Source organism: Tauraco erythrolophus, chromosome 3 (genome assembly GCF_009769465.1).
Source record: "Tauraco erythrolophus isolate bTauEry1 chromosome 3, bTauEry1.pri, whole genome shotgun sequence".
Classification (NCBI taxonomy): domain Eukaryota; kingdom Metazoa; phylum Chordata; class Aves; order Musophagiformes; family Musophagidae; genus Tauraco; species Tauraco erythrolophus.
Window position 1 is genome coordinate 46,015,998 of NC_141467.1, and position 12,351 is coordinate 46,028,348.

Sequence of the window (12,351 nt, forward strand, 5' to 3'; positions counted from 1 at the left end):
GCTGCCATTGTGTGCATCACGCTTTCCCACCCACTTCCTCTCCCGTCTCGCCCCAGCCTTCAGCCGTGCCTTCTCCATAGCAAGGCAGTTGCTATGGGGAGAACCCAGAATGAAACGCTGAGAGCTGCTGGTGAGCTGTAAAGTTGCTCGTAAGGAACAGAAGTTACTTTGTTTTGGCTGTGCGGTTTTACACCTCAGAGCAAATTGCCGTTGCTTTTGATGTAGTTTGTTCTTTCTAGAAAACTAGTGATTCTATACCCCAAAGGTTTAGCTGGCAAATCTAACAAAGTTAACTCAATTCTAGTCTTTTGTGGGGTACCTTAAACAGAGTGAAGTTTCTTTGTGTTCCCTTTCTAGATAGGTAAGACAACAGTTTTTAAAAATGTGGTGGTTCCTAAATGCTAATGTTTGCCAGGTCTGCAACGTAGAAAAGATTTTCTTTTTAATCTAATGGAAAGACAGAACAGACCTCTGAGTACATGGAAATGGGGCATTTCACTGCTAATCCGATTCATCACTTCAATTTGTAAACGGGATCTCCAAACTGTCAGCCACGTCTTTGTATTTGCAGGAGAGATTTCCTTCCTTTATTCGGAGAGCATTACGTGTCACTGTCATTACCGCACAGTAGCCCCTCTGGGCCGACTGAAAAGGTTCACTAAGCATAAATCGATGGGAGTTCCCACAGAGGTTTCTGTCTTTCTGTTGGAAATGTATAATCAACTACAGGGCTGGATTACAAATTGGGTTGGTGCTTTTTATTCTCTGGTACCAAATTCAGGAGTTCTCCGCTCAATAGTCTCCTAAACGCTGTAATACAGAACAGACGCAAAATTTTAGAAGTGGGAAGTTGTGGCATTAGTCTCTCTTTGAGTCTCTGCCATTAATAATGCAACACTGGGTAACCAGTTCTCCTGCTTTATATTTGGAGATTATTCTATAAAGCTTAAATTGCTACTGTTACTTTCCTGGGGCAGAAAGGGGAACTTTTCTGCCTGAACTGCCGTAACCTTTTGTAGTCTTGGTGAGATTCTGATCATGTGAGCACCAAGATGTGGTACCACTGAATAAAAATTTCTGCTAGAATGGGCTAATAACAACTTTCCTTGGCCACTCTGGGCACCACAAAGTCTGAGAGAAATTGTGTGTCTTCAAACAATATGCTTAATAGTAATACCATGTGCCAAATTACCTTTTCCCTTTCAAATTACAAACCCAAACGTTGATTGGTTTGAAACAAATCTTTCTAACAAAAGACAAATGGAGAGAAGCGTCAAGTGGTTTGAGGAGCAAAAATGAAGAAAACTCATTGTTGTGAAGGCTGAACATCAGACCGTTGAGATCACGCTTACGCAGTCTCCGATGGTTTGAAACTCATGTGATGCCCATGAATGAGCCAGTGCTATTCCAGTTTGAAGGGAGAAACCCTCTGTTTCTGGAGTTACTAACCAGGTGGCTGGTTGTCTAGGTTGAAGTCTGGAAGAGCTCATTTGGCTTTGAAATAATACAGGTTTTTTTGGCTTCCAGGAGGAGTTCTGTTACCCAGTGGAATGTCTGGCTCTGACGGTGGAGGAGGTTATGCACATCCGTCAGGTGCTGGTGAAGGCAGAGCTGGAAAAGTATCAGCAGTATAAAGATGTCTACACTGCTCTGAAAAAAGGAAAGGTAGGGCTGGGTCCGTGGAGGCTCTGAAGCTTATTGAGGGAGGCCGGTCACACAAGCCTCCCATTCACACATTTGTTTCTTACCCTGTACTGGAGAAAAAGAAGGAATATCCACCAAACTCCCCCTAACTGTGTAACATACAGGTCAGCTTCCTTGAATTTTGTGCAGAAACATGGAAAATTTCCATGGAAGTACCTTATTTGTTTAGATTGTCTATAAAAATGCAGTAGTGTTTGCAATTATCAGAGCGTATCTGTATGTGTATGTTTTAAACTTCATTGACTGAAGTGGTTTCTGCCCCGATGCCTTCTGCAGTATTTCTATTCCAGAAAACAGAGTAACAGCTAGCAGCGGGAAATTACCACAGGTTTTTCATATGAATCCTCACTGTCAAGCAAAGAGGAGATGAAAGCCTTCAGAGAAGTCAGAGAACATGTGACCCCAGAAGGAGGTTCAATATTAGATAACTCATTAACTAACATTTTTTTCCGTAACTGCAGATTGGGAATTAGTATTCAGCAGTAGAAGCAGTGTCCTTTTCTCCCATTTTTGACTTGTGCTTCTTGAACATCTCCCACAAGTGTATTTTGACTTCACGGTGTATTTCACCTATAGGCCTACCTGTGTCTATTATACAGATTTAATTAAATGATTTCATACATTTAAGGCAGAGGAACAAAAATCTTAATACGTTGTTCATTAGATTCACCTGTTGCATATCGTCACGATACATAAAACTTAGTAATGAGCTTTTATCAAATCTCAAAGTTGATGCTTTAATTAATTTACCCCACTATTAAAATGGTTCACTTTTATTTCTAAACAAATTTATCTAGTCTCACCTGAGTCTTTGTATCTCGATACGTCATCTTTTTTTTGACTGCAAATCTTTTCATTGTTCAATGCCTTTCTTTCCTAGAAATGTTCTTAAACTGTGATCCCTACCTCCTTTGAATAAACTGAATAGATGGGATTTATCATCCCACTATAAAGCAGGTTTTCCTCAAGTAAGATTGTTATAATAGCTCTTTCCTGCACCTCCTCTAGTTTTCAGGAACGTAGGATTGGGAGAAAATGATCAAATGTTATCACAGGCAAAAACGTTTGTGTCCCAGAGCCTGACCCAGATGGTTAGGAACAATCTGCAGCCTAAATGTATTCATGATTGAATTTATGCCCATTTATTCTTGTGTTCTTCAGTTGTAACACGTACCCTTCCTTACCGGTGTTACTCGTACTTTTCCATTGCTTTTTTGTGTAGTAATGATAGAAACATCAGTGAGGGAGGAATAAAAATAAGTTAATAATTAACTGGCAAGTATTTAATTCGGGTAAAAAATTTGAAGAGTATTTCTAAATATATGAAGATACAATTCTGGACCAATCTTTTCAATGTTGTCTTAGAAGTATGGACCCCAGAACTGATGTAGCGCTGCAACTGTGGTCTCACTGGTAGCAACTGATAGATGAAGTCATTATTGTGTGGGACTTTGCCTAACGTTGTGGACTCCTCTGTTCTTCTTTTAGCTCTGCTTTTGCTGTCGAACAAGAAGGTTTTCTTTCTTTACCTGGTCTTACACTTGTCAGTTCTGTAAGAGGTAAATATTTAGTATCTGTTAATAAATAAGTACCATTTCAGAGCGAAAAATACTGATTTATATGTTAGAAACTTACAAATGTTTCCACTGCATACTGTTGATTTTTGTTTCTGTGACAGTCAAGGTTAAAAAAAACCAATGCAAAACCAGATCCTTCCTAAGTGACAGAATTGCTTCCTAGGATTGAAACTCCAGGCTAAAAGTGAGAGAACACCCATTTGTTCTTTTATGCTCATGGGAGAGCAAGATGGGGTTTATTCAGACTCCTCAATCAACACTTCCATAATCTCTGTTGTTGTGGAAAACATTTCAAGGCAATTTACCTTTTGGATTATTTTTGGAGTTCTCGTGGGTGGAGAAGGGAAGAGGAATAATTTGCAGATAAAATGAAAAATGTTAAGTCGAACAGTGAGACAATAACTCTGGAGATGTATGGAATCACTAATTTATTGCATCACTTAGTAAACGAGGTTGCTTTAGAGGAAAAGCAGCTTTTTTTTTTTTCCCCCCCTATCTTTTAATTTAGCTGTAGTTCTTTTTAGCATTTCTTCTTGCTTTTGGCTTCATGTTCTCGTTGAAGTTATTACATTGAAGAAGCTTTAAAAATAAAAATGTTTATTTAAGGGGAGGATGGGGGAGGATTCTAACTCCTGAAAACATTTATCCCTTATTCTTGATTTAAATGTAATTTTGCCCAACTAAATGATTCATGCTTTTGCTTTCTCACACAGGCCTGTATGCTCACAGTGTTGCAAAAAAGTAAGTAAATAAACTCATGGTTAGAACCTTTCTAAAAAGCTGTCGTCTTTGTAATGATACTGCATGTTCCTTCTGCTGTTTTCACAACAGATGCGGTTGCCATCAAAGCCATATTCTACTCTCCCCATCTTCTCGCTGGGACCTTCAACCTTGCAAAGAGGAGAAAGTTTCATGAGGCCAGAGAAACCCTCTACCAGTCACCACCGATCGCTGCGGAGCATGTCCAGGTGAGAAACAACTCTACTCACCTGTGTCTATTGGAAGCACTTCCTAAATGTTTCCTCCTGAGTTATCAATCATTATTACTGGCGACCTGTTTTGTAGTTATCGATGTTTCTAATACTTGTAATATCTTTTCGGAAGCCTGAAAATCATGTCTCTTCCACACATTGCTTTGATTTACAGAAACAGCAATACTAACAGTGTCTTAAAAGGTGAAAAATAATACGCGTCTGAGACAACTGCATTTCTGTAGCACCTCTGCAAAAATATCCTTAGCCTGTCTTTTTCTGGTGTGAATAGACTCTCCAGAGAGAAATCTCACAGGCTAGAATCACTCACTGAATGGAAATCCAATGATGTCTTGCACAGATTTATCTTTTTTTTTCCTAATTTTTTCTAATTCTAATTTTCACCCCCCTTTTTTTTTGCATTGACATTATGAAGTTATCTACTGGTTTTATATCTTATATGCAAATGGTCGACGAAGTTAATCCAACAAATTAGATATAAAAGAAATGCTCCTTTTTGAGGGGATCTACAGTATAAACCCTCTGCATAAATCACTAGTGCTACAATGCTGAGCCAAGTTAGCCAAACACATCATCTATTTATAGTTATTAGGAATGTTGTTTTTGTTAAGGTAAACATTACACATGCCCTCAGTTAGTGACCCTGCAACCAGGCAGAGGCTGTCCTCTCCAGTGTTTGGTCTCCTGGTGTCGTTTTTGGGACAGGAGAAAGGAAGAGTTGAATCAAGACCGTTCTGATGTGCTGTTGCGTGAGAGTGTCCCTTGGGTCCCACTGCCACGCTGCTAAATAATGTGACAGGTCCTGCTTTTTTGCCTTTCAGGTTGACCTCGAGGTCCAAATCTGTGGATAAGTCACATGAAGAGTTTCCCAAAGAATTAATGGAGGACTGGAGCACGATGGAGGTGTGTGTGGACTGCAAGAAGTTTATTTCAGAAATCATCAATTCAAGCCGGCGCAGCCTATCTCTGGCCAACAAGCGAGCCAGGTTAAAAAGGAAAACACAGTCCTTCTACATGTCGTCACCGGGAACCTCTGAATACTGCCCCTCTGAAAGGACTATCAATGAGATCTGAGCCTTGTGCCTTTTTCTTTGCTTTTGTCTTCATGAGGTCATCATCCATGAGCAAGGTCACCGAAACTGGATTGTCATTCCGTTGCTTCATTTCACTTCACAGGCTTGAACTTGCAGTAGATCACAGGATTTCCTACTCCAGCGGTTCCCAGAGACGCAGGACGCTACGTTTAGGTCTGTGCAGAATGATACGCAACGGGTTAGCTGCTCGCACTGGAAGAAAATCAGTAGTTTGAAATTGTTGCCTCTTTTGTACGTGTGCGTTGAAACTAGAAAGCCTTTTCTTGCTTTCAGTCTTTTTTTTAACCATGCTTTGAATCATTTTTCAGGAGGTGAGCTGAAAACGTATGTTTAATGGAGAACCAAATCTAACAAAGTGTCAGCGTTAGCGCGGTAGCACACAGTAAGTCACGTTGGCGTCACCACCCCAGTAATGCTCACGTCCTCGTTGAAACGGGAAAGGGTCGTATTGCGCACCAGACTCCGAGTGTGAGCGACCGCGGTCGAAGCCGCCTCTCTCTGAACCGTTTCGGTTGCTCTGAGATCAGGGTTCAGCACGGGCCTCAACAATGTCTGCGTCCTAGAGCGAAACACGTGGCGAAGACGCTGTTCGCCCGCCTGGCTGGCCGTTCCTCTGAGCTGCTGGACTTTCTAAGCCTTAGTGTACTGCTAAGTGTCTCCTGAGCAGGCGTCTGTAGTTCACTTTCTATCTCGAATGTACGATGACGACTACTAGTAGCGGTGAATTTTAGTAGTAGGCAGAGTTGTACAGTTTATGGGGAGGGTGGGAAATAAGGGAGGCTTCTGATTTTAACTGAATACCTGTCAAGTTGTTCTCGTGGTTCCTCAGAGAAAACGGTGGGTAAGGTGTACATTTGTATTATAACGGAGCACACAAATACTGCTATAGTTACGTCTGACAGCGTAGCTGCTGATAACCCCGTTTTTTCTGGGGTTTATAACTTGGCTGTAAAAATTCGTGTTCTGCTGAAATTTGGGACAGTGCTGTCTCAGATTGGGAGCAATCTCTCTCTATTTTTTCTTTTTCCTTTTTTCATTCTTTTTCTGGTTTTATTTCATGTAGGAAATAGAGCTAGACTAGTTATTTAGAAGTTCCAACAATGTTACAACGTTAACTGACATCTCATGCTTTTTTGCACTTTTTTTTATATTCAAAATACTTTTTTTAAATTCAGGCATAGCCAGAGTTTAGTCAATAATCTGGGGCCAGATCGTTTTCGTATTCAAAAACAAGCTAACGTAGCCAAGTTATTAATACTTGAAAATCAACTACTGTAACTTTTTCATAAATTTTTTAATACCCTGAGGCATATTTAATATCTATATAGCAGTGTATTATAGAATGACATAGCAGAAAAGTTTCAGATCTATTTATTAACATTTCTATACTTCGGATTAATGAGAGATACCTCAGAACTGCTCCAAAGTAGCTGGGACTAGGTTTCCATAACATGATTTTAAAGACGTATTCATCAAAACAGATTCTCCTGTCCGAATCTCGTGCATGGAAAAGCCCAAGAAAAGGCAGGCTGCAGTAAGGCTCAGTGCAGAGGCCGTGGGGCACAAGGGGTGGTTGGCTCCCGTGCGGTAGCTGGGCTTCAGTCCCACTGTGGGCTGTCTCCTGCTGCCCAGGGGAACAAGGCATCCACTTTGTCCTGATTTTGGCTGGGACAGAGTTAGTCCGCAATTCCGGATGAGTAAGAGGCCCGAAAAGAGAGTGAGAGGGACATAGAACTCTGAGAGAATGAGAATCTGAGAGTCCCCCTAGAAGACTGAGATTTCAACTTCCTGGTCAACCCTCATCTATACACTGGACATGACACTGCCTGATATGGAATACTCCATTGGCCAATTTGGCCCTCCATCCTAAGTCTAAGTTCAAATCGTAAGGGGAGTTGTGGACCCTCTGTCCCAGCCATGCTCCCCCCCAGCCTGTTGTGCTCCCGCACGCTGGCAAGAACACAGGAAGCTGAAAAGTCCGTGATGTCTCAGCACCAACTACAAACATCAGTGCGCTATCAACGTTCTTCTCATAAGGAATCCCAGACTAAAACCAAAACACGGAGCTCTTCTAGCTGCTAAAAAGAAAAACTAACTCTGTCCCAGTCAAAACCAGGACACCCTTCAAAGTATATTTGCATGTTACATCGCCGCCTTCGGAGCAGCCACTCAGATCATATCTTCTAAGTTGATTTGAAAAGCACATGCAAAAGTCTCCTTACACCTTCCCAGGGACTCATCGATCCTTATTTTTCTTTAAACACCCCCTTGGCAAATGAGAATTTTTGCATATGCAGGGATTATTGAATTAATGTTTTTAATTTTTTCTGAACCAATGCGAACAGGAAAAGCAGGGCTCAAGGCTAACTCTCCCTCTTAGCTGTCCTGTGTAAGGTCAGCTGTCACGGCCCTCTCCTCGGGGAGTGTTCCAAGACAGTCTGGAAGAGTGTCTTGCATGCTAAAGCACCTGGAGGTAAGGATGTAGAATTGCAGGAGGTGAGCAGCTCGGACAGGCTGATTTGAAAGATCTGCTCTTGCTGGAAGGGTCACCTGATCTCAGTCACATCAGCACTTATTCTTGTTTCTGTGCCAAAACCAGGCCGTGTGTTGGCTGCACAGTGCATCTGGAAAACTAGACTGAAAGAAATGCAGGAAATCTCACTTTGCATCTCCCCTGTTGTTGTTCATACCATTTTCTTCTGGAAAAGCCCCAGCCACAGGTTATAATCGCTCTAATCCTCTGCTCGCAGTCCTCTTCCCTGGCATCCTCAAGCCACTGAGGTGCAGGGTATCCAGCACGCTTATTTTCCCCTTTGAGAGGGACGTAGGATGTTGCAGAGCAGGCAGGATCAAGGACTAAGTAAATCCCGAGTGTGCAAAGGGAAGTGAGTCCCTGACGGCATGCCCGCGCCATCCCCGAGCTGTATCCCTGCTCCGCCTCAGCAGTGTCCAGGGCGGCTCTGGGGACACGGCGGAGCCTCGGCGTCCAGCTTTGCCCTCCTGGGATGCCCAGCAGCCCTTGGCTCAGGCCAGGCTCTGCCCCGCTAGGCAGGGCGCCAATGCCGAACAACAACGCAGTGGTTGTACAAACAGCTCCATGTTGCTCACGCGGAGCTGCCGTGGGGCAGGGCTTGGATACCTCCTTTTTTCCCTGGAAAAAAACACCCAGGCTGCTGACACACGTTGTGGCAAGCGCCGGAAAATGTGGCGCGGAGGGCTGCCTCCCCGCTTCCCTCCCATCCCTTCCTCTCTGCCACGGTTGCTCTGCATTATCCTGGCGTTTCGTTCCGCAGAAGAACGTTGGTTTGTCGCGCAAAGCCTGAAGGAGCTCTGTTGCCCGGCTCTCTGCGGAGTGGGCTATTTTTAGCTTCCCATCTCGCTGCTTGCGCCAGCGTCCCAAATCCGCCGCAGCCATTCGCCTGCGTACCCCGCGGTGCTGCCCAGCGTGTCCTATTTACGGTCTGAACTTGCCATTAGCATCAGAGGATGAAATCAGCAGCTTGTAAATATGTGTAATATATTTATTAATGTTTAGGCAGTCTCCATCAATCATGCAATGGGAATTAACTTTCCCATATTGTTTTAAAAAGGAAATGAGTCTTATTTATATGTGTCTTGGCTATTATCTTTATTAGAGTTAACACCTTCAGCCCCCTGATACAGTTTGCACTCCACAGGCATTTTAGAGTGAATTACTGCTAAAAAAAAAGCGGGACTAGCACAGTGAGATCCCTTCCGTGAGTTTTTAAAATCTTTTCATTTTTTTTTAACTTTATTAATATGCCCAGGGTCTGTTTGAACACATCACAGGAGATCTAAGGAGTTAAAAAATGCCACTGGCAGCATCAGTCTTGTTTTTTATGTGAACCAGGTTTTGGAGAACTGAAAGCCAGCTCTGCCGCACGGCGGCGGTGGAGGAAGCGAGCAGGCCTTTGCTGGAGCTCTCAAACCTGACCTTCCGAACACTCGTGGTGACAACAGCGCTTACGGGTTTTGTTGGTTTTTCCTCCTTCCCCATTACTTTCTTTACACAGGAAGGGGTGTTACCTGGCGAAAATAAAATGCCTTTCCATTATAGCCCTTGTGTTAATTCTTCACGTGTAAGCAGATGTAAAGCTTCTCTTTCTCCTTCTGTTTTTCACACTTTTGTAAGATCAGTCAGACGTTTCTTTTGGCAAAGAATTGTTAATGAAAATGACTGAATAACAGCTGAACACTGGCTGGGCTGCATGAAGGGTCGGAAACACATCCAAGTACTCTTAGAGTAGCAATAAAACTGCTTGTGTAACCCCAGCGACGTGATTAGAATGTAGGGATTGTTTCCAGCCAGCTCCTTCCTTCACCAGCGTGTTGCTACTTCAAACACTGATGGTCTGCAGGTAAGGTACGCTCGTCCTGCATGTAGTACAGGCTTTGGGAAATCTCTGTCCTCATCTTTGGGAGAGAAATGCTGGCAGTCTTTTGGAGAGGTTTTTGATTGGTTTTAGTTTTTAAACCAGAAACGGAGACAATGTTTTTATCACAGTTACTATGTTGTTCTCTCTTCCCTTCCAAGCTCCCCTCTTTTCCCAGGCAAGTTCAGCATCAGCTTCCATAGTTAGTTACTGCCTGCATGCGTATAGGTTAAAACTAATTTAAAAGCTCCAACTTCAGACTCCCGACTACTACCTTCATGCTTTACCTCATCCAGCAGCTCTGTACGTCTTTTAGAAATGTCCTTCTGATGAGCTCAGTCTCATTTGTGAAACAGTGACAGCACACAGGCATGAGGGAAAGGTGCTGCAACTGTACGCTCTGGTGCTATAGCATATGGATTATGTTAATGTTACCATAAAATTCTGTAGTATTTCCATGTTGGCAACTTGGAGCTGCTCTGGTTTATTTCTTCTTCTTCTGTATATATGTATCTTAAGGCCAATCTGAGAATGTTTATGAATATTGATTCCAGCTATAAAGATCTGTTTTGTTGTTTCTGTCTGATTTTTACTACTGTGTTTCAGTTTTTTGGGTACCTGAAACTGCTGTTCACCAAAATTTCCTGCTAGGAGAACCACGAGAGAAGGGCATTAGCTCAGTCTGACACGATACACAAAGACACAGAACCCGTTTCCTGACACACAAGTGTAAGTTCATGAGCGTTGTCCTGATGGCAGCTCGATGGAGTCCAGCCCCGCAGCCCACTCCCGCTGGGAGAGCTGGTGCCAGCTACCGCGTACGAGGGGCGGGCACTGAGCAGCGCCTGCAAACTCTGGCAGCCCAGAGCAGAGGAAGCGCGCAGCCTTCCCGCGTTCTCGGCTTGACGTTGAAGAATCCCAGAGCTGCTTGTGTTGCTCAGTTGACCTGGCGCAAGCTGTGAGCCTTTCCGGGCCCTGGGGTTGCCACCTGCAAAACCAAGGCCTACAAGGCGGTTACAGCTGCTTAAAGAATTCTGGGATCGGCCAACGGTGAGACGCGCTCTCTTGGTGTCAGAGCTAACAGGATCCTGCGCTGCAAGCTGCCATCAGCTTTCAGTGCTTGAAAGCAATTGGCACCACTTCCAGGCACACCGAATTCCAGATAGTTGAAACTTTACGACACTTTGACAAGCAAAGGTTCGTGAGTGAATTTTACCATGGTGCTCCGCACTCAATAAACATCCTAGGGCATAATCAGGTGGTGGAGCTAAACAGTTATGGAACAGACACAGCAAATTTTATGTGGCGGTAGTTTCGCTTGTTTATTTGCACTTAACTGCCATTCAGTGACTTTTCCATGCGTCCTCGGGTCGGGCTGTTTTGCAGCAGCAGTGCTTGGCTGAACTGAGCGTCAGATACGCAGGTAGCCTGGGCTCTGTGTCCTGACATGACAGCAGCCACTGCAGTCTGCAAAGGTCATCAAGATGTCTTTGCAGAGCAGTTCTAGAGGAAGCCATTCAGAATAGGCCTTTCTATAGATAATAATGAAACACATTTTTAAGCAGATCGTCTTTGGAGGTGCCAGGCTACTTACTGTACAGTCACAGCTGGAAAAGACCTGTTTGATTATTCATCCCTTTGATTAAAAAAACCTGCAAGTGCAAAAAGGTGGGCAGCCAGTATGAAACAAAACACATTCTTGGTGCCTCCCATTCAGCTGTAACCTTTACATTAAGCTACGAGTCCTCCCTGTGTTTCTCTAACTGGAGTCATGTCAGTGCTGAACAGTGGGAGCCAGCAATGCTTTGGGTTTTGGAGGACAGGCTGTAGGCCAAGCATCGCAGGGTGGGTTTGTTAAACTGGGTTTCAGGGGCTGCTCAGTCTAGAACTAAAGGACACAGGCATGAGTTGATGCAACTTCTGCAGAAGGTTGGCTTCCAAAGTTTGGTGGAAATAAGCACCAGTTGACACACACACAGAGAAAGAGAGAGAGGCTGCATTCTCATGGCCCAGCTTACAAGACAGGTAGAGGCCAAGGCCCAACTTCGGCTTAGACATTTAAGATGGGCACGTTTCTGTTGAAGGGCCTGATGGTTACATTGCCTGTGAATTAGAAAGCGAAACTAAAATGAGGATTGTGTTTGAGCTGTATTTCTGTTAAAGTTGGTTCCCTCTCCCCACGCCTCTCCTCTAATAAAGGAGAAAAAGAAATCCCAAACAGGAGATGATGCACTTTTTGGACATTAATAGGCCCAAAGCACAAACCCTTCCCCTTTGAACTTCTGCTTCTGTGCTGTCACTGCGCATGTACCATCCGTGCAGCCTCAGGTACACCCGGGGCATCAGCTCTAACAGAGAGAGGCAATAGAATTGTCTTCTGCTTGTTTTCATGTTACGTGGTACTGAAATGCAACTTCCTGTTTATGCATTACTAATAAAAAGTTCTTTAAAATGGCAGTGCGTCGCTCGCACTTTTTGAGCTGACTGTAAAGACAGCGAGCACCGTTTCTTACACAGCACAACTGCTAAGGGCATGTTCTGCGCTTGTTTGGTGAGGTAGAGCCCCAAATCTTAGCTGCTGCAGATTTTA

The 12,351-nt window shown here is 43.7% G+C and overlaps 1 protein-coding gene across 3 annotated transcripts in view; it reads left to right on the forward strand.

The window, feature by feature from the left end:
• Positions 1 to 6,021, forward strand: part of SPIRE1 (spire type actin nucleation factor 1) — a 133,345-nt gene extending 127,324 nt beyond the window's left edge. For all 3 annotated transcript variants that reach the window (XM_086609185.1, XM_086609186.1, XM_086609187.1), the window contains 5 exons: positions 1,528 to 1,665; positions 3,193 to 3,263; positions 3,995 to 4,022; positions 4,113 to 4,249; positions 5,095 to 6,021. In XM_086609185.1, the coding sequence (XP_086465311.1) occupies positions 1,528 to 1,665; positions 3,193 to 3,263; positions 3,995 to 4,022; positions 4,113 to 4,249; positions 5,095 to 5,347 (627 nt within the window). In that variant the 3' untranslated portion in view covers positions 5,348 to 6,021. The remainder of the gene's footprint in view (positions 1 to 1,527; positions 1,666 to 3,192; positions 3,264 to 3,994; positions 4,023 to 4,112; positions 4,250 to 5,094) is intronic.
• Positions 6,022 to 12,351: the final 6,330 nt, after the last annotated feature.